This window comes from Schistocerca americana, chromosome X (assembly GCF_021461395.2).
Source record: "Schistocerca americana isolate TAMUIC-IGC-003095 chromosome X, iqSchAmer2.1, whole genome shotgun sequence".
NCBI classification, from domain to species: domain Eukaryota; kingdom Metazoa; phylum Arthropoda; class Insecta; order Orthoptera; family Acrididae; genus Schistocerca; species Schistocerca americana.
The window spans coordinates 313484823-313512571 of NC_060130.1; the positions used below are offsets into that span (position 1 = coordinate 313484823).

At 42.9% G+C, this 27749-nt stretch overlaps 1 protein-coding gene across 1 annotated transcript in view; it reads left to right on the forward strand.

Annotated features, from left to right (window-relative positions):
• The first annotated feature begins 1134 nt into the window (after nucleotides 1–1134).
• Nucleotides 1135–27749, forward strand: part of LOC124555529 (serine/threonine-protein kinase PLK1-like) — a 256330-nt gene continuing 229715 nt past the window's right edge. Inside the window, exon 1 of the mRNA XM_047129483.1 lies at nucleotides 1135–1476. Within this exon, the coding sequence (XP_046985439.1) occupies nucleotides 1234–1476 (243 nt within the window). The 5' untranslated portion in view covers nucleotides 1135–1233. The remainder of the gene's footprint in view (nucleotides 1477–27749) is intronic.

Below are 27749 nucleotides of genomic sequence, written 5' to 3' on the forward strand. Positions count from 1 at the left end.
ACCTACGTTTCCAGAGTTTTAACGGTACACCATATCGAGATGTAGACCACCTCTCTCTTGCAGCTATGGCACCGGAGTTGACTGAGCATCTCCGTGACACTCTGAAGTTTACTAAATGAGCCTATAACGAGACGCACTGCTCTTCTTTGGATCTTACAACAGTTGTGTCATCAGTCAGGGCAGCCACTGATGATGGTGCAATTGTGTTGCATGGGATATAAAAAGAAAAGAAAAAGTAAGTAATCAAATAACAGAACTAACTAAATCCTTACAACCTCTAAGGATGTCTCCAGCATTAGGGAACGAAACGTTACGCATAGAAACATTACTTAGACAGCGGCATCACGGCATATAACTAAAATCAGCGAGGATAAAAGTAACTAAATAATTTTGCAAAGGCAGATGTCTGTCAAAAAAGATTTTCAATGGTATATTCGCTCAGGTCTGCCTACCTCGAAGGGTATCTAATGATGTAGAAGAAATATAAATACATAAGAAAACTAAATAAAATGAATAACGAAGAAGAAATCTGTAATATTTGAAATAGGTATTCGCAAATGGTTCAAATGGCTCTAAGCACTATGGGACTTAACATCTGAGGTCATTAGTCCCCTAGACTTAGAACTACTTAAACCTAACTAACCTAACGACATCACACACATCCATGTCCGAGGCAGGATTCGAACCTGCGACCGTAGCGGTAGCGCGGTTCCAGACTGAAGCGCCTAGAACCGCTCGGCCATAGGTATGCAGGTTTCAAATATTCGACCCATGGATACCATTGGTACGTACTCTTATCTGCTACTCAGAAGATAGCGCCGCGGAAAAGCAGGCCATGTCCTCCGACAGGCGAAGCAACAGGTTACAGGAATTGGTGAGAAAACTGACAGAGCCGCAGCATTTGCCGCGACCTTAGAACAGGACAACGGTAGGAGCACCTGCGTGCAGTCGTCATAGCGTTCGTGATGACTGCGCGTGGTCGGCTCGTACTATTAATAGCAAGAACGGGCCTGCCGGCGCGCCGCGGCTTCGCTAGGGCAGTGCACAGACACCGCCCGTGACGTCACGGGCGGCGCGCCGCAGCGCCTCTGGTGGGCCCGGCAGCAGCTTCAAGAAACGTCAGTTCAAGTTCAGGCGGCGTCTGCGCCGGTCACAGCCGAGCGACCGGCATGCGCCTCGTCCCGACTTAGCTGCTACTCATTTGTAACTACGACTCCACCGAAAGCGCGCACCATGAGCCTCGCGATCGAGAAGCACGACAACGCGTTCAAAGGCCTCAACAGTGCCTTGCTGTTGGCATGTGAGGCCGAACCAGAAGCATATAACAACAACGACTCTCTGGACTCCGGCATCGCTGGCATCAAAGACCCGCACAGCTACAGCGGCCGCAACAATGATGCAGAGGCGCCCGTCGCGGAGTACATTGTCGACCCCACCACTCGTACGACTTATCTAAAGGGCAAATTCCTTGGAAAGGTAAGATTTTTTTTTCATTTTATGATTATTAAGAGCCTTTGGTTTTCGTGGCCCTGCGCCTTACCCGAAATATTATCTCGGACACTCCGCGTGAATTTGGCATTGGCATTTATATAGTGGAATACGGGAAATGTAGAGTAAGACGGCCGGCCCTTTGGGTTCCTTTGACAGTTGTCGTGTGTTACACCTGTTAAGCGGAGAAGCGGCAACAGGGCTGCTGGCAGGGTGGCTGTCTGGCTCCGTTGCCAGCTGCAGGGAAGACAAAGGAAGCGGCATGACGCCCCATACGAAACGTCAGAGCGGTGGCGGCCGCATCCTGTCCAACCGGGCGCTTTTTGTCACTAACACAACCTTTGTCCTTTGGGTCGGCCACCTGAGGACCTCGGCCGTGGGAATTTATGTAGCTGCCGGCTGCGGCAGACGCGCTGTGTGTGCTAACCAGCCAGTCTGTTATACACAGCTTTACCTTAAAAAGATGGTCTGCTGCCAATCCCAAATTCTTAACTACGTTTTACACGATGCAGTGACCAGTTGATGAGCAGTCCGTAGTTTGTATACATATAGGCTCTCAGACGTTTAAGATGTGCCTGGTTACGGATAATTTTCATAGTGAACATATCACAGTTGCGTAATTCACCCTCATCTGCAGAAGAAAATATTGCTATAATTTTATAAAGGTATCGGTAATGAGTTTTGTAAATAGTTGTAATCTGCACTTCTATAAGTTTATTTTAACTATGCATGCAAGAATATGTAACGTATGATACTTTGAAATATGCATTTTTGTAAAACATTTACATTGTGGAATAACACAACTGTTGTACATTTCGCATCGCTATTTCATCGGTAAAACTCGGAGGGCTAAGGATAACATGCGGGTCAGGTAGATAAAAATGAAGCATGGAGCCCCACCAGAAAACGTGCATGCTTTGATGCTATCCTACATGCAAATAAAACATAATTTAGCCGAATTTTTGTAATCGTGAATTAGTGTTCCCACGAGGTGCAGTAAGATCGACAACTATTACATGTGTATCTCAACAGGTGGCATATTTGATGTTCTTGTTTCAGTACTCAGGATTTTGTCAGTGCTTTAAATAAAAGGTAAGTCAAAACTTCTGCAACCCAAAAGCTGTACAGGGGAGGAACTGGCGTTGTTACAACGGCAATACAGAACGTATACTTCCCTTGAAAATCATTCTAAAAGTAATGGAAAACGCAGTTCTACCCAAGGACTCTGAAACAAAGAGCGATTCGTTGGGTCAAGTTTTTCTGTTATGCTCGAAGTAGTTTGATGTGCGACTGCCGAGCTACCGCTGCCAAGTTCAAAGGACGCCAGCCATTTAAACACCGCTGCAACCAGCTTACCGATACGGAACACGGCAGAGCGCTCAGTATTTTAATTCTATCGTCGAATGTAAATGATTTCTTGGTGAAACTTCGATATGATACTGAACTGATGACCCTTGAATTTTTTTCAGCGTTTTCACGGTAGGCTTCCAGCGGAGAAAGTAGTTGTGGTATTTTTTCCAAAGAATAACAGTTTGATGCCGCTCTCTACGCTGTAGTCCTAAATTTTGCAAATCTTTTCACATGTTCAGAATTCCTACAGAAAGTATTTATTTGAAAGTGCTTACCATAAGAAAGCCTTGGCCTTCCGCTAAAATTTTTACCCCTACACTTGCTAACGTTATCAAATTCTCTTCCTACATGCCTGAGAATTTTAAATCCACCGAACCCTCCTTATATAGTAAATTCGTGCCATAAATTTTTCTCCCCGATTTGGTTCAGCATCACTTCATTATCAGATCTACCCATTTAACTTAAGTGGTCTCCTTTAGTATCACTCTTCGAAGTCTATTTTCTTCTTTCTATAACGTTTATTGTCCATGTTTTATTTCCGTATAAGGGTAAAAGCAATATGCGATGCGACTTTATGCGTGACGCTATAACCACAACAGGCGAGTGTTAGCTCTGTTAAGTACAATTAAGACATTTCGTTGGTATTGGTATATTTTTTTCGAAAATGTTTCACCGATAAAAAAGCGTCTTCGGGCTGTCTTCGTCCTTTATTGCTTGGTGAAGTGAAGCAGCTGTAATTGACACGGCTAATTTGAAACTCACAGGGAAATCGGAGTTAGTTTAGATCGCATATTGAAATGTTCCTAAACTGCTCCATGTATGTGCAAGTGTTATGCATATGTCAAAAATCACGTATTAAGTATAAAAACTCGGCTCCCAAGTCCCACCCCATTATCTCTTGGTTGTATTGAGAGACGGATCTGTGCGGAACACTGGGTAACATTTGGGTTATGAGGTAACGAAACCTATGAAACTGAATTCGAAATAAGGGTCGTCGTCACAGAATGATCTGTAGCGTAGCCCTATATCTACGTTCAGTTCATATTTAATGTACACTCTGTTATGAAAGCGGCAACTGAAAAGTGAATACAGAAAGTTTGTTGAATTCGTTATGGAAGAGTATTTTGGTGCATACAAGGTACATTCATAGTACTTACATTACGAATAATGTAACGACGGCACTATGGAACTTGCACCAAAATCTCTCTGTAAGAATACGAAGAAGACACGAACACGCCAAATAGTGAGATCAGAAACGCAGAAATTTTCATACTGACTAACCTGTCTTGTTAGAGCCAGTGCTCTGGGTGTCGCGCACACACTGCTGTTCAGCTCTGTTCATGTCACTGTGCACATCTGTCAGTAGTGCTGGATTCAGTTCGAATGAGCTCATTCAAGGGCATGGGCAGTCGCTGCCAGTGCGCATTGATTTAAATGGGAAAGTTGAAAATTTGTGCAAGCCCGGGATTCGAACGCGGGTCTCCTCAATTGCCAGATCCATTGATCACTGCGCCACCCGGACACAACGGTCATTACAAATGCATGGACTACCCTAGCACGTCTCCCGTCAGACCCAAATTCTCAACACCCACGCATCACTGATGTAGTGCCCTTTGCCCATTATCATCATTACTCGCGGCATTTCGCCGGTTCCCATAGAAGTTCGAGCCCGGTATGCATCTGCACTGAAGGGATAAATTGGTCGTCCTCGCCGTAATTATGGATGTGGTGTTTGTTCTTTCGTACGGACATGTCCGAAAGAACAAATATAACATATATGAAATGGATCTTCCTGCTAGGACGGTGAGACACTCGATATGGAACCCTTGCTTTTTGTGGACAACTGTGCCATTTCTGTGTACCTGGGTTGTCGGTTAAAAAGCTTTAAGGGCCCTACACACGCACCGACCGACCGACAGATTGGACGTGTGAGGCGTTTTGACCGACCGACCGACCGACGAATTTTTGTTAGCGGGATATTGGGCGGGTAGTACCACACGACAGGCAACACTCCCACCCCCAACCGCCCACACTTCACCCAACAAACTGTGCCATGTGTAGCGTCGTCTTTTGTCTTTCCATCCGCCCGACTAAAGTTCGCCTTTTGTCGCTGCGCACGGGACGAAATGCTGTTCTACAGACTGCGAGGCGGACGAAACTCTGGCAGTGTTTCCGAAGAAATTAAAAACTAGATGTTCGTGGGACCCGTCGTGCGAGGAGTGTAGAAATAGTGATGAAGGAAATGAAGCATTTGTTACATTTTTAACGAATCCGTAATGGCTTGTGTAGCGCATAGCGTAAAAGGTGTGTATTTTGTGAATAAAAATCCGCCTGCCGTATGTATTTAGGTTTATAGGTTTTATTTCCAATACTTGTCAGAAATGAGAACTAAAAACCGAAACGCAACCAAATTAGATCTGAGATTTTATTTCAAACACGTATCGGAAGTAAAACCTAAAAACGGAAATATAGTCAATGGACGTTATTCATAAAATACACTTGCCTCATCGTTGTAAGTGTTGAAGTCCAGCCTATATCCAAGCCTTCTGCTATGACAAACAAAGTGTGCGAGTTTTTTCAGTACTAACAGTTGCTGAATGCTTCATTGCTTACATATCCGTTGTATCTATTAAATGATGTGCGTAGTCACGATTTCTAGTAGTCTTCTCATTTGAAATAAGTTTCTCAAATTTACAGGGACATCTTTTATTTGTTTTCCTTTACCACGATGTATTTCCTCAGGCAACTATAAATCACATTGCAGGTGTCAGGAATAATTTTCGATAATTTCGGGGATACAGCAGCACTAAATATGTCCTCTTAACTTCTGCGAATGGCTAGAAAACGTAATGCAGCTAACAGCCTCACCCTGCAGCTGAAAGCCTCTCTCATGACTATTCTTTTTCGTTAAGAATTGTTTGATGATCAGCAGCTCCGAAATGCAGGTTCCATCCATTCCTAGATAATTACGGAAATCATCAGTTCCCAGCTCCTTAACAGAGGGTGGGTGAACTTCTGTCTTTGCGTTAGCCACTTATTTGTCCACAGCTTCCTCTCTACTTTTTTCCTTCTAAAACAGCCAAGTTAAGCCCCAATTTTTCTTTGTGTAAAACCAAACGGGATCTCGTAAAACATAAATTAAATGAACTTAAGATAAACAAAACAGGACGGTGCCGTATTCGCATAGTGCAGTCGGTCAGGACGTGTGTAGGCTGCCACGAATTAGGTAGTTCCTTCGGTCCGCCGATAAATTTATACATATGTAGTGGCCTGTACTCTGACTACATTTCCCTCTCACCTTTGCGAACAACCCACTTCCGCTTGTTGCAGAATGTTAGGTCAGAGTGTTCGAATAAAAAGACAGTATCTGCTGCAGGCATTTACTTTAAAATTTGCGCGTTTCGCGGTAGGGGGCGCTCTTCAGTATGTGCAGAAATTCTGGAGATGCTCCACTAGAGGGAAACGCGTCAATTTTAAAGTAAACACCTTCAATAGACACTGTTTTCTGGTTTGAAAATTGGATATGTTCCTGGACCAGGCCGGAAATTGAATGGAGAAATATATTTAGGCCACAATAAGTTTTACTATACACATCATACAGTGGCTGGAGATGGACTTCACATTATTGATAACTTTATCTAAATACTGCAATACAAAATGGTGAGCTTGTCTTCGTAGGAAATGTTTTCCAGCGTCCAGTATTTGCGTTAGAGGGCTGAGAATTCTTATTTTGAACCTCATATCCAGTATTCGTGTCCATCGTTAAATCGCCATTCCTGCAGTAGCAGAAGTCCGACGGAACCTAAAATACCATGACGGCGTCTTTAACAGAATCGATGTGACGCCATGAAGTTTACCAGCTGCCAAAGTAGTGTCGACTGCGTATTTAGCTCATGGGCAGGGGAACATCACTTGCATAAAAAGTTAGATAAAGCCAAACTTTCTGCTAAATGGTTTGTGCAGATTTCCCCGCAGCAAGTAAGATATCAAAGCGCCTTATCCCTTCAGCGCCAGGGAACATTTACAGTTTTCCAATTAACTCCTCTATTATTATGCATCAGTAGCCCACCACACCCGCTAGGTGAACGTCGATTATTGATTGGGATAGAACATATGGTGCAGTTTTAATGAGGAGCTTGACGAATCTACAATAAAAGGCGATGACTAAATATTTCTCAAATGTTGTTGGAATGATGTTTACTGAATCAGTGTTTTGAAGGGATTGACTGTTCCTGTGCAAGTTTATCCGTCATCTGATCACGAGTAGAACTGATATTCCAGTATCAAGAGACTTGCTACGATATAGGCTAACTTGCCGACAATGTATCAGTAAAGTTATACATTTCTTGAATCTCTACTAAAGTAGAAGGCTCTTTATGTCCGAAATTGATCGTGTATAATACATTATCAGCAGTCCATATTGATACATTATGCAACCAGTCGCTTTCTGAGTTTTATCAGTATTTTGTCCCATTAATTTATTTTCGAGCAGGCTCATCAGATGGTGTCACAGGAGCATGCATCTCTCTCTCTCTCTCTCTCTCTCTCTCACTCACTCACTCACTCACTCTCTCTCACACACACACACACACACACACACACACACACACACACACACACACAAAGTATTTAGGTGCCCTTTACCACCAATCCACACCTAGGTCGTATGTAAACGTTCCATCAGGCGCGCAAACTTCTCCAATAGGGCCCATTTTAGTACCAGATTCAGTATTAATCTGCATCTAGGGCGTGTTTCTGTGTGCGCAAGGTGTGCTGGGAGAGGTGACTACAGAGCCAGCGGTTGCGCCTTGCTGAGTAATCGCGGCCAGCTGTTACGTGGCTTCCTTCCGGCGCCTGACTCACGTTACACGGGATACACAGCAGCCGCTACCAACTGCTTTCTCATTTCTCAGATGGTCAAATGCGTCATTTTCTAGGTTTTTAATATAAAGGTCTCACATTCTATGGCATTTCATTCCCACTACCCCACGTAAAAAGCTTCTCGGGTGTTTCAGCACGACAAAATCAGTGGAAATGATCGAAAGAGTACGCAGACAAGAAAATTCATTTATTACTATCTTCATGATGTAAACAAGTTTTGAGCGTTAATAACTTATAATACCACAGCGCGTTTCGATGCTTCGCTACACATCAACTGCAGGTGTAGAACGACGTGGTTAGCCTTAGTGTAGAGCACAGACGCCTTTACACTTCTGCAGGTCAACTGCAAAAACCTGTTTAGCACTACGTAATTCTACAGCTGAAGACTGTGTGAATCATGGAAATGCATGGCACAGTAAACGAGTGACTACTACAGAAAACTTTTTTTTGTTTGTGTGTCGCAGTCCAGATGATGAACTTCGTGGACAAATACTTTGATATCTTAGTGCAGATTCACTACATGAACATTGCGTTCTTAAAGTCAACTACAAAAACTTACAGAAAAATCCGAAGTATATGTGAAATGTGTACGCAACTGTGAACAATATGACATCCTGGACAGTATACGACAGCTAAACAATATTTCATCGCAATACGCGCGTGAGGCAAGATGTATAAAAAATGGTAATCGAAGAGTTTTAGAAAATGAAAGTGGGACGCGTCTGCCCCAAACAGCTATTTAGACGCAGAGACGGAGTATATACATCAAGAAGATGCCAATAACTAATCCCGCAACAAAGAAACGACGGAAACTACAAAACGAAGAATATACTCCTCCTGGAGATGTCAACGTACACGCTTGTATACAGAGAGCAAAAATTAGACTCATTGAAAGTGTGGTTCAATCCATTTTTGCAATATACAGACATTTTTTAGGTTTGTTTCCATCAGGAATTGCGTGGTACACGACCGTATTAATGAGATTCAAGATGGGAGAAAGGGCAGCATCGGTTATAAATTTTTAATCAGTTTATTGCAGATTTCAGCTACTGTGTAGCTATCTTGAGGGCAATTATATCGAAGTCTTGACGACTCATCGTAATTAAAATCGCACATGGTACCACATTGACATTGCAGATAACAAACACTTAAACTTGAATATAATTGCGCTGAAGATAGCGACGTAGTAGCTAACATCGGTCTGCAATAAACAGATTAAAACTTTACGTCCGATGCTGCCTTTTCTCCTATCTTGGACACAAACATCTGTAGCAAAATTTAATTCTGGTCAGATTTTCGGTAGAAACTGGTCGTCAGAGGATGGCAACTCGGTTATGCAATCATGATATGTGCGACAAGTGTCTTCATTCAATACCGTGTAATCTGAGCTCGAATGTGTTACATGAAAATGTGTGAACCAACTAACCATATATGATGTTACGTGATGCGCATGGTCGAGTAGTACCTGCATAACAGAACCATAAAATATGTTTCGTAGGATAAGAAGTAGGATACGGGCAGACATGGTGTTTTTTCAATTATGGTTTTTTCCGTCTTAAACCACCAGATGCGTTTCGTTTTTATTTACAAAGCATCTCCTGCGGTCTTACTGAAATATAGTATACATAATGATTCTAAATTTTGCTGTTTGTAGATTAAAAACAGGTTTTCGTCATAAATTTGGTGTACAATTTACGTACCGTGTTTTTCCTCCCTTTTACATGTTTTGAAGCCCACTCACGAGTAACAGATACTACCGAGCGGGATAGCGCAGTGGTTAGCACACAGGACTCGCATTCGAGAGGACAACGGTCAAACACGTGTCCGGCCACCCTGATTTAGGTTTCCGTGACTTCTCTAAATCGCTTATGGCAATTGCAGGGATGGTCGGAAGGTTCCTACGAAAGGGCACCGCCGCTTTCTTTCTCTGTCGTTCGCTAATCCGAGATTGCGATCCGTCTGTAATGACCTCGTTGTCGATGGGACGTTAAACACTAATCTCCTCCCTCTTTCCTCCTCGTAAGAGCTGCTGAGGAAGACAGCCGTGCAACCGTACGCACTAGTGTTTCTCACCTCAGATTACGTCAGTATGGGGAAGGAAATCGGTCGTGCCGTTTCAGAGGAACCATAGTGCCATTTGCCCCAAGCGATTTAAGGAAATCACGGAAAACCCAAGTCTGAATGGCTGGTCGGGGTTTTGAAACATCGTCATTCCGAATGCGAGTCCAGTGTGCTAGCCAATGCACCACATCGCTCTGTAAGAAGTGAATCTATGCTGACAATGGACTGCAAAAAATCATGGGGCTGAGCGCATAGTAGAGCTGGGTGAATGCATTAAGGGAAAATGTGGAGTAATAAAAATTATTGCACTCTCATTTCTGCGTTAACGTAAATAATAGCGTTTTGTAAGATCTACTATGATTGCTATACAGGGTGAGTCTGGAGGAAAGGTACATACTTTGAGGGTTGATGGTATTAGTGATTCTGAATATAGTTCAAATGGCTCTAAGCACCATGGGACTTAACATCTGAGGTCATGAGCCCCCTAGACTTAGACCTACTTAAACCTAACTAACCTAAGCACATCACACACATCCATGCCCGAGGCAGGATTCCAACCTGCGACCGTAACAGGTGCGCGGCTCAGGATTGAAGCGCCTAGAACCGCTCGGCCACAGCGGCCGGCGATTCTGAATAAAAAAAGAACTTCATATGGACATATGCCATATTGCGAATGGTTTCTGAGATGGAACTCATTTAGTATCACTTCTAGGCATTCTTCTTTAACAATTGTAAGCCCGTACATAGCAATAAAAACGTGTCGCAGTACAAAATTAAACTACATTAAATTTTCTACAAAAAATGTTCCTATTCATTTTTTCTCTAGTATTAATATTTTGCACGAAGAGTGCGCGAGATATTGAAAATGTCGTGTGACGCGCATGCGTTGTAGTGTAGGTAGGTTTTGTAGGCCAATTTGAGGTAGTTTCCAGATTTAATAGACAAGTGTCCTGTGTCAAACTGTTCGTCTTAGCATCCTCTACACAACTGTGGTACATTGTGTACGACGACGACGTTTGAGTAATGCTGAAAATAAGTGTAAATGAAATATGTTCTATCTCGGAAACCATTCGGAATAGGGCATATGTCCATATGGCGTTTCTATTTCAGAACCACCAATACTATAACCCCCTCAAAGCATGTACCTTTGCTCCTGACAGACCCTGTATAACGATTAAGAAGCAGTGCAACATACAGCGCAGATTAAAATTATCAAATAATACACCGTCTTCCAGAAGCCAAATCTCCACCTCGAGTAGTGTCTACCCATAGGTAGCGTTGTTTTATCTTTTTGAATAAAAATACAAATACTAGTGGGAAATGTAATCGGTATTGCCGAATTGCTATTCGTCGACCTACATTTTATACCGAAAATATAACGGAAATGAAATTTAATTATAGGTAGGTGGTTTTAGTAGGGTAGTATATCGATAATGTTTGAGGTATTAAATTTTTAAATAACATCGTAGCTTAAGTTTACTTGTCCGTTAGTATTCTTTTGTTCCTTAATTGGTGCTTTGGGTTAGGCACCACAACGAATGAAACTTCGTAGCAGATTAAAACTGTGTTCCGGACCGAGACTCGAACCCGGGACCTTGTATTTGTTCGGGGCGGACGTCCCATGACGCTATGACGCTTGTTAAAATGCATCTTTGGTCCATTAACTCTTTTTTATTTTTTTTATTATTACAGAGGGCAGCTTATCCTCTGACCGAACACGCTGAGCTAACGTGCCGGCATGAGCTACCCAAGCACGACTCATGCCCTGTCCTCACAGCTTTATTTCAGACAGTACCTCGTCTCCTTCTTTCCAAACTTCTCAGAAGCTCTCCTGCGAGAAGGTAGGAGACGAGGAACTGGCAGAAGTAAAGCTAAAGCTGTGAGGACGGGGCTCGAATCGTGCTTGGGTAGCTCAGACGGTATAACAATTGCCCGCGAAAGGCAGAGGTCCCGAGATCGAGTATGGGTCCGACACACAGTTTTAATCTGCCAGAAAGGTATCAGCGCACACTCCGCTGCAGAGTGGAAATCTCATTCTGGACCACAACGGTTGCCCGTTTAAGTTATTTTGGCCCAAAACACAACCACAGCAAGCAAATCCGCCATCTTGTTTACAAGGAATACGCCACGTCTGCGCCTACTCGTGTATCAGTGGTATAGTCTAGGAACGTTGTGCGGTATAGTAACATAACACGATTTACTTATTAAATGGTCACAGTTACGAACGTGGACACCTCTTTTGTATTCTGTCTGAAGGCTCAAAGCGCGTCTTGGCATAAAAAGGCTATATATCAAGCAGCTGCTTGAAGTACTTCAATTCACAGCCTCGGGGCTTATTTAATGGAAAGGTTCAAACTACAATATTTTTTCATAAGGAGATTATCAATCATAAATATCCACAAATGTAAATCTGTAGCGCAAAATCCTTGCCACCACCGACACAGGCTGAAAGAATCGCACGGTAGCCAAGAAACAACCTAGTGGCAGCACCGGGAAGTGATAAAACTCCGATCCCTACCCTCAACGTCTTCCCAAAGCTACACATCACATTATCATCGTATGACTGTTACGTTAATGCTTAGGAACAGATGTAAAATTGTACACAAACCCCAAAAAGTTTTGCATTACCTCGGTTCCGAGAGTTCCGGAACCTGTACAGAATATTAAAATAGAGATCAACTTAAACATCGTTTCCGCCCTTTTTATTGCTCATGAAAACCATACATTGCATGTTGTACCGTCATACAGCGAGACATTCAGAGGTGGTCGTCCATATTGTTCTCACACCGGTACCTCAAATACCCAGTATCACGTCCTCTTGCATTGATGCATGCCTTTATTCGTCGTGGCATGCTATCCACAAGTTCATCAAGTCACTGTTGGTCCAGAGTGTCCCACTCCTCAACGGCGATTCGGCGTAAATCCCGAAGAGTGGTTGGTGGGTTACGTCGTCCGTAAACAGCACTTTCCAATCTATCTCAGGTATGTTCGACAGGGTTGATGCCTGGAGAACATGCTGACCACTCTAGCCGAGCGATGTCGTTATCCTGAAGGAAGTCATTCACAAGATGTGCACGACGGGGGCGCGAATTGTCATCCATGAAGACGAATGCCTCGCCAATATGCTGCCAATATCGTTGCACTATCGGTCACGTATTGTACAGCGATTACGGCACCTTCCATGACAACCAGCGGCGTACGTCGGACCACATAATGCCACCCCAAAACAGCAGGGAACCTCCACCTTGCAGCACTCGCTGGACAGTGTGTCTAAGGCGTTCAGGCTGACTGGGTTGCCTCCAAACACGTCTCGTCGTTGAAGGAATATGAGACACTCATCGATGAAGAGAACGTGATGCCAATCTTGAGCGGTCCATTCGCCATGTTGTTGGGGCCCATCTGTACCGTGCTGCATGGTGTCGTGGTTGCAAAGATGGACCTCGCCATGGACGTCGGGAGTGAAGTTGCGCATCATGCAACCTATTGCGCACAATTTGAGTCGTAACAAGACGTCCTGTGGTTGCACGAAAAGCATAACTGAACATAGTGACGTTGCTGTCAGGGTTCTTCCGAGCCATAATCAGTAGGTAGCGGTGATCCACTGCAATAGTAGCGCTTGGGCGGCCTGAGTGGGGCATGTCATCGAGGGTTCCTGTCTCTCTGTATCTCCTCCATGTCCGAACAATGTCGCTTTGGTTCACTCAGACGCCTGGACACTTCCCTTGTTGGGAACCCTTCCTGACGCAAAGTAACAATGCGGACGCGATCGAACCGCGGTATTGACCGTCTAGGCATGGTCGAACTACAGACAACACGAGTCGTGTACCTCCTTCCTGGTGGAATGACTGGAACTGATCGGCTGTCGGACCCTCTCCGTCTAATAGGCGCTGCTCGTGCATGTTTGTTTATATCTTTGGGTGGGTTTAGTGACATCTCTGAACAGTCAAAATGACTGTCTCTGTAATACAGTATCCACAGTCAACATCTATCTTCCCGAGTTGTGGGAACCGGGATGATGCAAAACTTGTTTGATGTGTGTATATGCTACATTCGCAGTGACGTATTGAACCCTCAAAACTCTTGTCACGGTGGCACTGAATGGTATTCACACGTAAGGGCAACTTGTGGGCATGTTACATTATTTTCGTAGTTTCTGAACTGTAGCAGCACCATGCTAAAAGCCACGGGGCTCACATCCATATCTCTGCCGCGAGCTGCTTCCATTCCACTCATTTTAATCACTTCGCCGAAACTACACATCTACACTTCGGTGACGAACAAGGCAAGAACGTACAACGCAGCAGCTTTTGTTTTGGGAAATACAGCTCTAAGTGTTAAATGTAATTACATACGTTGTTTCAAGTACATGGTTGTTATTGTCAAATAATACCTCATTTAAATCGCTCGTTGACCTGCTGGTCGTAATTTTTTTGCATCATGCTGTTTTTCAGTTAATTGTTCTATAGCCTAGATACGTTAATTTTCAAGTTTTCTTGTAGAGTTTCACAGATAAATGACCTTGGTGGGTCGTAGAACACACACTTCTCCGTATTTTAAAATCATTTTTAGTCTGCTTTACAGTTAGAGGTGGGGTACATCACTTGTGAGAAGTCGAATACGCAGACATTTCAGATATAATGTAGTAGGGAATATTGTTCTTTCATGCTTGAAATTCCAGAAACACTTTTGAAACGTAGTGAAAGGTAACCGTGAACGTCCTGTTGATGCAGTGCACTCCAGTATAGGGTACGCAGTCGTCACGAAATGTATTTAAAAAAAAGGTGACAAGAGTTCGTAAACTTGGTAAAGTAGCGATAACACAGTTAACTGTAAAACTGTTACAGTAGCCATTACCTTTGGTCCTCAGAGGAAGCATTTCAGTTTTTATCGCGTTTCGCTTAAAGCTGCGTTCGTGCGGTCAGATTAGGCAATCGTACTCTGCAATTTAATCTTGTAATGTACACTAAATGAAATCTACGCCTGTGTACCAAAATCTAGAAAAGTCGTGACTTCTTAGGTAAACTGCAGGAACATAGGAAAATCTTTCTGCGTTCATACATAGTCACTGTCAGGATCACGGTAATTTAGCCGTACGTGTTTCACAATTTTTTCCGTAAAGTGTAATTCAGGATCATTGTTTCCCTTGTGTTCAAAAATTATCATCAGTCACACATTCAGATCAGCATTTTCATTATGATGGTGATAGGACCTGTGGACTATCGGCAGCTACTACGCAGAGCCCATTCACAGCATGCGGAAATAGGAAGCAATTCTTGTTTCAGTAAGTCCAGAAAACTTAAAGTCTTCATAAAACCTCAAACACTACAAAGAAATGTGGAAACAATGGTCAGTGTGACACTAGGTATCTCTGTTAACGCAATGAAACTTTGAACATAGGCTGCAAACAGTGAGATGTAAATATCAGGAGCTTTGAAGATAAGAACTCGCGTGGGACTATCTTATCGCCTTCTGCCGTTACTTCAATGGCCACAAAACTGATTCAGCAAAATTTCTAGAGGACAGGGTCCCAGTTATCACATAAGAGTTTAGATGCAAGCTCTGTTACTTTAGTTTTTGTTTCCACGAGTTAAAGGCCTCCAGAGTCAGCAATTTATTTAAGTATGAAACACTAGATTGCTTGCCAAAAGGATGCGGAATGGCTTCACGGTTGTATAGGTGACAGACCACCTCAGGTCCAAAGTTGGTTAGCCGGCAGGCGAAAGTGAAGAAGAATTGCAAGGCTTGGTAAGGGGAATAGACATTTTGCTCAACACAGAATACCGACCGAGAGTGAACCAAAGAAAAACGAAGTTTCCGCGGAGCAAGAGAAACGAGATTATCTGTTAACCTATCATAAAAACCCGGACATCACGTAGTAGAAGTGAAGGAATTCTGCTACCTTGGAAGCAAAACAATTCAAGACGGACGAAATAATGGTGTTAGAAGTAGACTATCACAAGCAGAGAGGGCATTCCTCGCTGAAAGGAGACTACGATAATTAACATAGGTATTAATTTGAGGAAGAAATTTCTTAATGTACTTCTGGAGCACAGAATTGTATGGAAGCGATACAGTTTGAGATGTGATGTTATAAAGGGTTGAGGTTCTCAGTAGAATCAGCTAAGTGGAAAACCGTAAGTAGCAGAAGACTGATGGCCCCTAAAACAAAGGTTGTAAGACTAATTTGTCAGGTAACGTGCCATTCATCTCTGGCAGTGCCTTGTATATCTGAACAAATAAGGTTCAGTGGTTCGCATTTACGTCGAGTCGTTGTGGGACTGAATGAGCCGTTTTTCGGATTGGAGGGAAGACTTCGTGGTAAATCAGTGGTGTGCAAACCAACGTTTGAATCGACGTATTCTTTAAGATACGGGAAGGTATCTGCAGTGGACTCGTTTAAGAAACGTTACCGGCTTCCGCCAGCGTGCTTTAGTGAACTCGGAGAAACGCTGATCTAAGATTCCAAGGTATTCTGGCCGCATCATTGCTCTTCTTCGTCGATCACCAGGTGCAGATAAATTCTGCAGTCGGTGGTGAAGAGTATCTGAGGCAGTTAATACAGGTTCCTTTGCCGGCCATTGTGGCCGAGCGGTTCTGGGCGCTTCAGTCTGGAACCGTGCGACCGCTACGGTCGCAGGTTCGAATCCTGCCTCGTGCATGGATGTGTGTGATGTCCTTAGGTTGGTTAGGTTTAAGTAGTTCTAAGTGCTAGGGGACTGATGACCTCAGAAGTTAAGTCCCATAGTGCTCAGGGCCATTTGAACCTTGAACAGGTTCCTTTCTGTGTATTCTCTTCCCTGCCATTTTAGCACACTGCGGCGCTGTGGGATTATTACTGTTATTTGTGATGAATACGTATGGTCTGATTAAAATTACTCGACAGTTCTACGCATTGGAGCTGGTTTCCTCCAATTAGAACGCTCAGCGTCACGCCCGAACCGTTCACCATAGCCGAAGTTCCACGACAGTTGGTCAGTGCACTTCCAGCTGCTTGTACGGCTTTTTCTTGATGTGTCTGGCCCATTTATTTCGTATATCACACACACACACACACACACACACACACACACACACACACACACACACAGGCGTGCGAGCGCACCAACGAAGTACATAAGTTTCATTCATAGCATTAACCAAACAGAACACAGCATGTTGTTATCAATGGAGAGACGTCTACAGACGTTAAAGTAACCTCTGGCGTGCCACAGGGGAGTGTTATGGGACCATTGCTTTTCACAATATATATAAATGACCTAGTAGATAGTGTCGGAAGTTCCATGCGGCTTTTCGCGGATGATGCTGTAGTATACAGAGAAGTTGCAGCATTAGAAAATTGTAGCGAAATGCAGGAAGATCTGCAGCGGATAGGCACTTGGTGCAGGGAGTGGCAACTGACCCTTAACATATACAAATGTAATGTATTGCGAATACATAGAAAGAAGGATCCTTTATTGTATGATTATATGATAGCGGAACAAACACTGGTAGCAGTTACTTCTGTAAAATATCTGGGACTATGCGTGCGGAACGATTTGAAGTGGAATGATCATATAAAATTAATTGTTGGTAAGGCGGGTACCAGGTTGAGATTCATTGGGAGAGTGCTTAGAAAATGTAGTCCATCAACAAAGGAGGTGGCTTCCAAAACACTCGTTCGACCTATACTTGAGTATTGCTCATCAGTGTGGGATCCGTACCAGATCGGTCTGACGGAGGAGATAGAGAAGATCCAAAGAAGAGCGGCGCGTTTCGTCACAGGGTTATTTGGTAACCGTGATAGCGTTACGGAGATGTTTAATAAACTCAAGTGGCAGACTCTGCAAGAGAGGCGCTCTGCATCGCGGTGTAGCTTGCTCGCCAGGTTTCGAGAGGGTGCGTTTCTGGATGAGGTATCGAATATATTGCTTCCACCTACTTATACCTCCCGAGGAGATCACGAATGTAAAATTAGAGAGATTAGAGCGCGCACGGAGGCTTTCAGACAGTCGTTCTTCCCGCGAACCATACGCGACTGGAACAAAAAGGGAGGTAATGACAGTGGCACGTAAAGTGCCCCACGCCACACACCGTTGGGTGGCTTGCGGAGTATAAATGTAGATGTAGATGTAGATGAACACTGCCGCATTCTTACGCACAAGGCGCGATACATCGCCACACTTAGTTATGTCACAAAGATTGGCTTACATTGTAAGTCTTCGCACGACATTGCGTGACGCCGAATTGTAGATGGTTGCAGTTGATCGTTGGGACTGGAGCACCAGACGTAAATACAACAACCTATCGCAATATAGTGGCGTAGCGCAATGGTTTGCGTAATAATCCGCCGTGTAGAGGGTCGTTGGATCGAACTCGTCCAAGGCACCGAATTCGTATTTCTAAATCTAGTGAAAAGACGTCAATCACAATTTTTTTCAGATAATGGGTTTGAACGTGTTCTTTTATTTCTAATACCTTGCCGCGTCATTGTCATCGTATTGACTTTATTTGCTCTTATTTTTCTTTCTGTCACTCTGTTTTCGTTCGGAATCTGCCTTTGTCGCCTATAGTCTACAGCCAAGTTCCAACCAGGACTGCTAATAGGTTGGTAACGCAGCAACGCCTGTAGCCAGTGTGAATATAGTTTAAGGTAACCAGTGCTAGCGAGAAATTACGGTTTGCTTTTAGCGCTGAAACTGAAATTTTTCTACCTCGAGTTTGCTCGCAGAGATTGGCTGTAGCCGCTGACAATAAAGCGATTGCGATTTAAGTTATGCCGCAAACTGTTGACCACATCTTCTCGGATACATTGTGAACATTACGAAGTTGTGGTTCCGAAATTAGAATTATATTAATACCTTCATCATCTGCTAACACGTGAAAATGTGTGCCCCGACCGGGACTCGAACCCGGGATCTCCTGCTTACATGGCAGACTCTCTATCCATGTGAGCCATCGACGGCACAGAAGATAGCTCGACTGCGGGGACTATCTCGCGCACGCCTCCCGCGACACCCACATTCTCACCTTGTATGCCCACACACTACATTCGTAGTGTCCCACCACTTCTGCTTCTGTGCGGATGCACACACATTCCCCGAACTCTTACGGGTCTTGGTAAGAATGTCTTTCACGAGTAATGAGTGTGTTGGGGTGGGACACTACGAATGTAGTGTGTGGACGTAAAAGGAGAGGATGTGGGTCTCGCGGGAGGCGTGCGCGAGATATTCCCTGCAGTCGCGCTATCCTCTGTGCCCTCGGTGGCTCAGACGGATAGAGCGTCTGCCATGTAAACAGGAGATCCCGGGTTCGAGTCTCGGTCGGGGCACACATTCTCACCTGTTAGCAGCTGAAGGTATTAATATAATTCTAATTTCGTTTTAGACGGCTGCAGGTCATCAATGATGTCTGTTCTTTCGGACGACACCATAGCCATATAAGTATAAAGTTGTGGTTAGGCTAGGACATGAGTTTAAATGAAGGGCTGGAAAACGTGTAGTCTGCCGCAGTTCAGTGTTTGGTCACTTAAAATCAGGTGCCGACAGAGCATAATGCATTTCTGTCATCCCTCGCAGCGACCACTTCCAACATGGGTTCGCTTTACACATTAACAGCATATGTGAAGTGACCCGCCGTATTTCTGTGTCGCCCTTAACGGAGCGGTAGCCGGCGGCCGGGTTGGCAACAATGTAGCGCCAAATGGCAGACGTAAACGGTAAAGTAATTTTCATCAGAATGAAATTTTCACTCTGCAACGGAGTGTGCGCTGATATGAAACTTCCTTGCAGGTTTTAATCTGCCAGGAAGTTTCATAATTTTCATCATACTACAGTAGTGTTGACCGCGTGTGATCACGCCGAGGTAGGCCTTAAGTCTTTCGTGTCTAATGATAGCGGCTATATATTGTAATGACGTCTCTGAGGTGTAGGCTGATTTGGTGGGCAACTTTCCGCGCTTACTGGGCAACTTTCCGCGCTTACAACGTTTCTTTCCGTGAAATGAGAACGCGCGCATGCTCTAAGCTTGAAATGACTCTTAGAGCCATTTTTGGCGGGCTGAATAGCGTGCACAAGCAATTTCGCCTCGTTCATGTACGTGTTACACTGAACTGTACTTATGATGCAGGCTGACTTTGTGACGTTCCTCATATTTTGGACAACATTTTGATAATTTTAAAATTTTATTGGGACGCTGCAGTAAACAGGAATATATCTTTCTTGAACAGCATTCTAGGGTTCTGTAGCGACGAGTAAGAAATGGTCTCCACGATCAGTACCACTAGCAGGGAGATTGGTCGAGCCATATGGTACTGAAGTATGCCAGCGTTATGAGGAACTATGAGTAAAATCATCAGTGTCGTACTTGGCGATTCTGAATAGGGATCCACCAACATTTAGCCGCAAAACTAAGACATTTTCTTTAGCAAGCCACCACCTTGAGCTTAATTAATGCTGGTGGAGCCTAAATGCCATTAAGCCTTGCCGCTATAGTGCCACTGTGCTGTAAACTATTTATATCAAGAGACAAATGACACGCATATTGCCGAGAACGTACGATTAGTTCGTAAGTTAAACGAAGGCTATTAAAGATTTCTGTTGCACGGCAGTCTCTTCAGTCGGCGTTAAGATTATCCACACCCGATTTCTGTGCAAATCGTGGTCTGTTCTCCGTGATTTTGAAGTTACTTGGGTCTGACAGTGTGATGGTTAGCAGTTTTAAGATTTTTGCCAATAAATGCACTGTAATGGCATCCAGGAATTTAATTAAGTTAGCTACCCTACTTCTCTGGGCGAACCCAATGTGCTACGAAAATTACATCAAGGCACATCATCAGCGAGGGAACGGCACAGAACGAGTAGGGAGGAGTTCTAAGCGTAGATTCATTAAGTGTATCTAGGAAACAGTTACATTTATACAGTTTAGAGTGGAAAGAAACCACCAGTTTACTGTATGTCGCCATTGAAAAATAGTATGTAGGTTTGGTACCACGGCGGTGGTGGTGGTGGTGGTGGTGGTGGTGGTGGTGGTGGTCAGGGAGATCTTGCACCTTGCACCTCGTACCTCCATTTTCAGGTACGTAGCTATTTTCTATGATCAAGAGTGCTGAGAAAAAGTTTCCGATTTAAAAACACCAACTATGCAGTTCATAAGGGGGTGTTTTGAGCAGTTTTTCTCTGTGTGCTGAAGGTTTGGCCGGTCCATTTCTAAATCCTGTATAGGGTATAGGAACTTAGTGCGAGGTTGGAAAAGAAATGGATTCTATTATCCCCGTCACAAAGGCAAGTTTCTAACGAATCTTTTTCTATTGATCACTGGCTAGTGGATACTGGTTGTGAAATGCATTTGTGATGGTCGTAAAAAAACAATCACTTACTGATCTTCATAGGCATTATGTCAGTTTTCCAAGTTTTCTGAAGTATGCGGCGGGATGCTAGTGGATTAGCAGCAGCCAGTCTCCATATGACACAAGATAGCAGCGAAGTGCGAGTTGGAGCTAGTCGGCCCCGCCCACTTGAGAACGTCATGCAATGTGGTCTTAAAGGCGAAGCACCCCAAGCTATGTGCAACGTTCCACTTACGCACGCTACATTGGGGTGCCTGGAGAAAATTGGCTCCAGTATTGATGGGATCTGTAGTTTCGAGTGGAAATATACTTGGGACTCACTCGATCGCTACTTCTACTTGTTCTATAAAGCTGTTTAATGGGCGCTGTTCGAAAACCTATCAGTTCAATCAGCTAAGTAGTCTGACTTGTTTTTAAACGCTTTTTACCATTTCCTGCCGCTACTGCGAGTATGATTGTGTTCGTAAATGTATTAATAAACGAAAACGACCAGCGGAAGCTCACAAAAATGTTATCTTGTTTTCTTGTATCGAAGAACATAGATCACCGTAATAGAACCAAAACTGATAGGGGCAAGTCTGTCAGATGCTTGACGAATGTACTGAAATTATTACACAGTAATAGTTACACTAAAACTTGGGTTAGAGTAGTAGTCTGAATTTGATCAGGAAGTACATGTAGTACTTAACTTCCATACTTTGACAGTATTAATAGAAACGAGTTGTTCAGGACAGAGAAATCGGAATCGCATTGAAACTCTAAAATCTAACCAAAATGTGTAATGCAGAAAAATAGACTTTCAGGATAAAAATTGAAAATTTCCTCACAGGCACGTGTTACTGCCTTCTGTCAAATCAGGCTGCTTCTTGTTCTGTAAACGATCAAATGTTGTGACTAGATAGCTACAGAAATTTTGTTATCCATGTTGCTCAATCAAACGGTATTTTAAAATCAGCAGAGTAGACTCATCGCTTAAACTAGATGAATCAACGTTGTTTTATAGCTGTAAACGGACATGTACTAAACGACACACAAAAATGATAGAAAGTAGGAATGTGGGTTCTGAGGGCAATACTACTCGATAGAAAAACAAATGAAGGTATCAAGGAAGAATTAAACATGTTTAATCTGAATGAAGGCATAGTGAAACACATTATGGGAAGATCATGTAACAAGAATGCAAGAAAGTAGAAAATGGTTCAAATGGCTCTGAGCACTATGGGACTTAACATCTGAGGTCATCAGTCCCCTAGAACTTAGAACTACTTAAACCTAACTAACCTAAGAACATCACACACATCCATGCCCGAGGCAGAATTCGAACCTGCGACCGTAGCGGTTTCAAATGTTTTGACAAAGAAGCAGAGTATTGCACATCTTGTGAATCAACCAAGTACTTAAGCAAGTGAGAAAATATCGCCTATAACACGCATGCCGACTAGTGACAAATGGTCTGCTTCATAAGTAGTTGTTGCTCATAGAAGTAAAAAAGAAAAAAAAAATTATGCGCGCAGGAACACTCAAACTTTTCATTTCCTTCGAAGACCTATGTATTTCATTTTCGGATTGTATATTATTATTATTATTATTATTATTATTATTATTATTATTATTATTATTATTATTATTATTATTATTATTATTATTATTATTATTTTGTTGTCTTTCATCTCAATATGATACCACAATGAAAAGGAACTGCACGAGACGGACATTCAAACGAACAGTCTGTAATTTTGTGAAACTTCCGCTGCAACAATACTTTAATAGTGTCGCAACAAATTCGGTAGAAACTCAGCTGTGTGCACCGCCCTAAAACATCCAGCCCGTTCATAACGCTGAGAACATGCCCCATGATATCACATGTTTTTCGCTTCCCGGCGCTTGGTGTTGACAGGTTCTTGTGAAAACTAATAGAGAGAGGAACGTTAATGCGGTAAGTGATTTTACGTAGAGCACGTTGGATAAGCCTAGTTGTCGACCAGCGAGGTGGAAAGGAAGCAGGCTGCTGAGAACAATGCGCGAAATGCTGCACGCGCCGACCTTGCCGATATTTACATAGGCGCTGACGTAACTCTACCGCCAGATAACCGGTGCACCTCTGAGGTAACACATTACCCTGCCCGTCGCGTTCCTTTTATGCGGGCGAAGCCCCTTCGTTAGTTTCGTCAGCGGAGGCGAAGGGCTTCCACGCTACACGAGGAGCGAGAACTTTAAACCGCACATTACGCGGCACTTTCGAGAGGTGAATGCGCTTACCTCTGCAGTTGAAAACGCAGGCTACATGCGCACGACTAACCGTACTAAACATACAAAACTTCTGAACCCTCCCATTTTCGTTTACTCATTGTGAAATTTATATACGCTTTTATAACAAAGTACTGAATACATAATTTAAAAGGTAGAATAAAAAGGTCCTCTAATTTGAGGCTTTTGCGTTAAGTTTCTTTAGCTATTTCAGCGTTTCACGTGGAGAACGTCGGTCTGACTGGTTTCCGTCCAGCCCAATAAGAGCTTGTAGGCCCCAAACTGTCATCTTCCGTCTGCCCATTCTCAGCATCATTAGAGTTTACGCCACCACCCGTTGGTTTATTAGCGAGGTTGGAGCCTTTCGTCTGAAATTAGATCAGGCACACGGGTATAAGTGGACATGTCTCAGACCTCCTTTCATTCATCTATTGCGTCAAAGTTCAGACGAAGTATGAAAAACTAGAAAACATCTCGACTTGAATGCGTGCCGTTATGTCGAAAGTGCGCCATCTTAACTATGACCAGAAGCGAGGAAACGGAGATTTTGGCAACACAGTAGAATTACTGTAAGTAATATTTAGTCATGTAAAAATTACGGTGTGAGGTGTTTAGAGTCTGTAAGTAAAAACTTTATTTTCCAGAAAAAAATCGCGATGCCTTTGATATAAAAGGCAAAAGGCGTCTAGATCGTAAATAAACATATCGCAGCAAACAAGGTGTTTTGGAGATGTAATACGAATACTTTCATTTCTGTTGGCCATAAAAACAAATTTTTTCACGAGAGCTTCTCATATCTTGCATATCGGTGGCCTAGATACGAGGCTGCTGGTGCCGGCCGGAGTGGCCGTGCGGCTCTAGGCGCTAGAGTCTGGAACCGCGCGACCGCTGCGGTCGCAAGTTCGAATCCTACCTCGGGCATGGATGTGTGTGATGTCCTTAGGTTAGTTAGGTTTAAGTAGTTCTAAGTTCTATGGGACTGATGACCTCAGATGTTAAGTCCCATAGTGCTCAGAGCCATTTGAACCATTTGAGCGGGTTGGTGCTAAAAAAATCCTGGTGTATGAGAAGCTCAGATTTGTTGATGTTCTTGTACTCCTTATGTGCCTGTAAAGCTCTTCTAACTTCTGCAAGTTCGATGTGTGACAAGATTTGAAGCCATGTCTTTTGTGTTGACCTGCTCCTGAGCTTCGCATTGCCGACCTTAATTGTACACCCACTTTACCTCCAAGCGCTCTTTTATGACATGTACACAATTTCCTAATACGAGAAACGCCAGTGCCAGAGCCGTGAACAGCTAATAATGGTCTTTGTAATTACACTGCTACATATTCAATAGTTTCTGATGGAAGGAACATTACATAGTTTGTGCTGGGCGACGATGTGGTCTTCACACAGAACTCAAGCTAGATATCGTCGTGACGTTTCCAAATCAGCCATCCCGGTACACAGTTTAATCACTTCAAGCAAATTACAGAAAACCCAAGATCGTGGGCACACGGGGAAATGAACCCTGCGACTTCAGTGTGTAGCCACTATGCCATCTCCTGAGGTTTTACTGCATCCGAATGCAAATGCAGTCTCTCATAGTGGGGCACCTAACTCCATCCGCATTTCGGAAGCAACTGATTCCCTTCACAGTGTTACAAGTGGGTAATCAGTTACGTTGCGGAGCTCGTGACCCATTTGACTAAAGCCGGCCGCAGCTGGCAACAGAGCGTTCCCCTAGCGCCAACAGCGCTCTGAGACCAAAACGCAAAGAAAATAATGGATGCCTATCGTCTAGACTACCGTGTTGTTATACGCTACGAGGCAGTTGAGCCCTTATGGCAACACCTTAATGGCACGTGACGGTCGTCGACAAACCAGTATTTTTAAGTAACCTATAGTTAGACTGCACTAGCATCTGACACACGAAGCTACAGAAGTCGTCCCACGCGACGTGGACATCAGTAGGAAACTAGTTTTATCCATATTTTGCAGTTGTGGATTTACTGCATTCTATACACAGTAAAATACGAAAATAACGCCTCCAGTTACAAGTTTTTTTTCTTATTAAATCACACGATGTATATCGCCCCCTGTGGGTTCATAATGTGCAAATCGATAATGCCTTATTTACGACTGCCATTGAGCGAGGTGATATGAAATGTTCGTACCTGTTTTAAGGTGGTTAGATGTTCAGTTTCCAAATTCGCGAATCAAACAACGGAAAGAAACGTCCTGGAAGGACATAATTAACTCTGTAATGTAAGCAGGCGTTGATTTATCCAATTCATAATTTGTATCTCACATACAAGGAGCACACGTGTTCGTACACTTCAACACTCCACAGATAAAGTATGATATAAGTCGATCAAGGACACACATTGTGTAGTGTCAGATATCAGAGTTATAAAATATCCTGGCCTACCACTCACTGGCGAGAACAGTGACAAGTCGAAAAACGGCGTCTTCGGTTTGTCACTGAAAAATATGACCGAAGTGCCCCAGCGAGAACGAAAAAAATAATTAAATTTGCTGTCAACAATACTCACTTGATATTGAAAGGGAAATTGTACTATCACTTAACATGGATTCAGGCTTTGTGACTTTCTCGTGAAGGTATTTTTCCATTTGCTCTAACACATCTTGGATCTTACCATTTGGTTCATTGGGTAGAACTGTCAAATTTTTGATTTTTGATAACGTTTAGTTTCAAGCATATACTGTGCAAGTGCTGATTTTTTTTTTTTTTTTTTTTTTTTTTTTTTTTTTTTTTTTTCCCACAGTAATTAAGTTGGTTGGCATTCATGTTTCGTTGGAAACGATCTTGAAATTTTCGGTTTCGCTGGCATAGCAGGCAGGACAAATGGGGCACGATACTTCACGTACGGCACTGTTGTTGAATATTTGAGAATCTGTTTTTATGTTGTGAATTAATAAGTGTCCTGGCTTATTCTTAGAGAATGCAATTAATATATTATTTAGAGGTTAGCATTTTTGTTTACATGTGGCCTAGGTATGGAATGCTACCAAATATTCTCTCTTAATTAGTATGGTAAATTATTTTTGTGTACTTTGTGTATGTGTGTGTAAAAATTGTGTAGCGTTTTGGCCGTGTAAACATTATTTCTGGCAATATTTTTGATTGCCTAATATACGTTTTAAGAAGTTAGATATCCACACAAATTATCTAATAAGGGGTAGTGCACCAATAGTGCACGAAGGGGACGATCAAGTTTAAGTGAGATTAAAATTACCTTTATTTGCCAAGACATGTAAGCGACTAAGGCTTTGTGATAAGGAGCAATTTATTCTTTATCATAGGAATAAGATAAGTTTTAGAAACAGTACTGTGAGGTTGAGTTTTAATGCTTCGACAGAACGGTTTCAATAAACGACAGTGAATGAGTCAGGTATTCGGTACTGCGCGAAGTATTTTCGATTGCAACATAATTTCCACATAACGGGGCTTGAGCCCCCTTAAAGTAAGAGCATTTGCTGGCTAGTTTCAGGAAAATTTCACTGCCATAATCAAGGAGTCTGATATCATTGTATTTCACGAGACATTTCGAATACTAATGAAGCACATCGTTCCGTTGAGAAAGCCAGTTGCGTCATTATCTGCGTAGATAATTCGATCCCCAGTTGGTCGTAGGATATTTCTATCAACAAAAACATCTTTCACTTCTGGCAATAGTTTGTTAATTTCAAGAACGCCAAATTGCAAGATGGTTTGATGTCCATAATAAACTGCAGATCCTTCTTTAACTTGTTAAATCATTTCGAAGGTCGTAGGAAGAAAGGTCATATCACCTTCAATAGGACCATGGGTAATAAAGCATTGCACTCTTCAAAACATTCTCCGTGTTGAGAACAGCTTTATTTCATCTGGGTACAATTACTTGCTACGTCTTCAATCATTAGTGAACAATTATTGGCGTCCATGTTACTTAAGCCACTATACAATGAATTTAATTATAATTTGTTACACACATCATGGGGGTAATTTTTTGCCTGTAAAACAAAAGCCAAGCACAGATATAAAATATCAGAAGCAAATGTTCCTGCTACTTAAGTTTAAATAATTAACTCTTTTCTTTCGTTGATTAGTCCTATAATGAAATTATCAACTAAAGAGATTCCATCAGGAAATATTTCGCTCAAGCAAAGAATATTTAGTATTCAATGCCAATATCGACTTAACATTTTGTGTGTGTTGTTAATATTCCCCAAGTGACACAATGAAGCCCTTAAGCGTACACCGAAAGCCGATTAGTCTGCTTGTCGAAGTGTGATGTCTAAGACAATTCCACATGTTACTGCGTTCAAAGATACGGTGCCGCTGCAGTTTATTAGTAGATGTTCCGAACGTGTTAAGTACTCTTAAAAAATTTTTTTTGCTTTGTTGGTATTC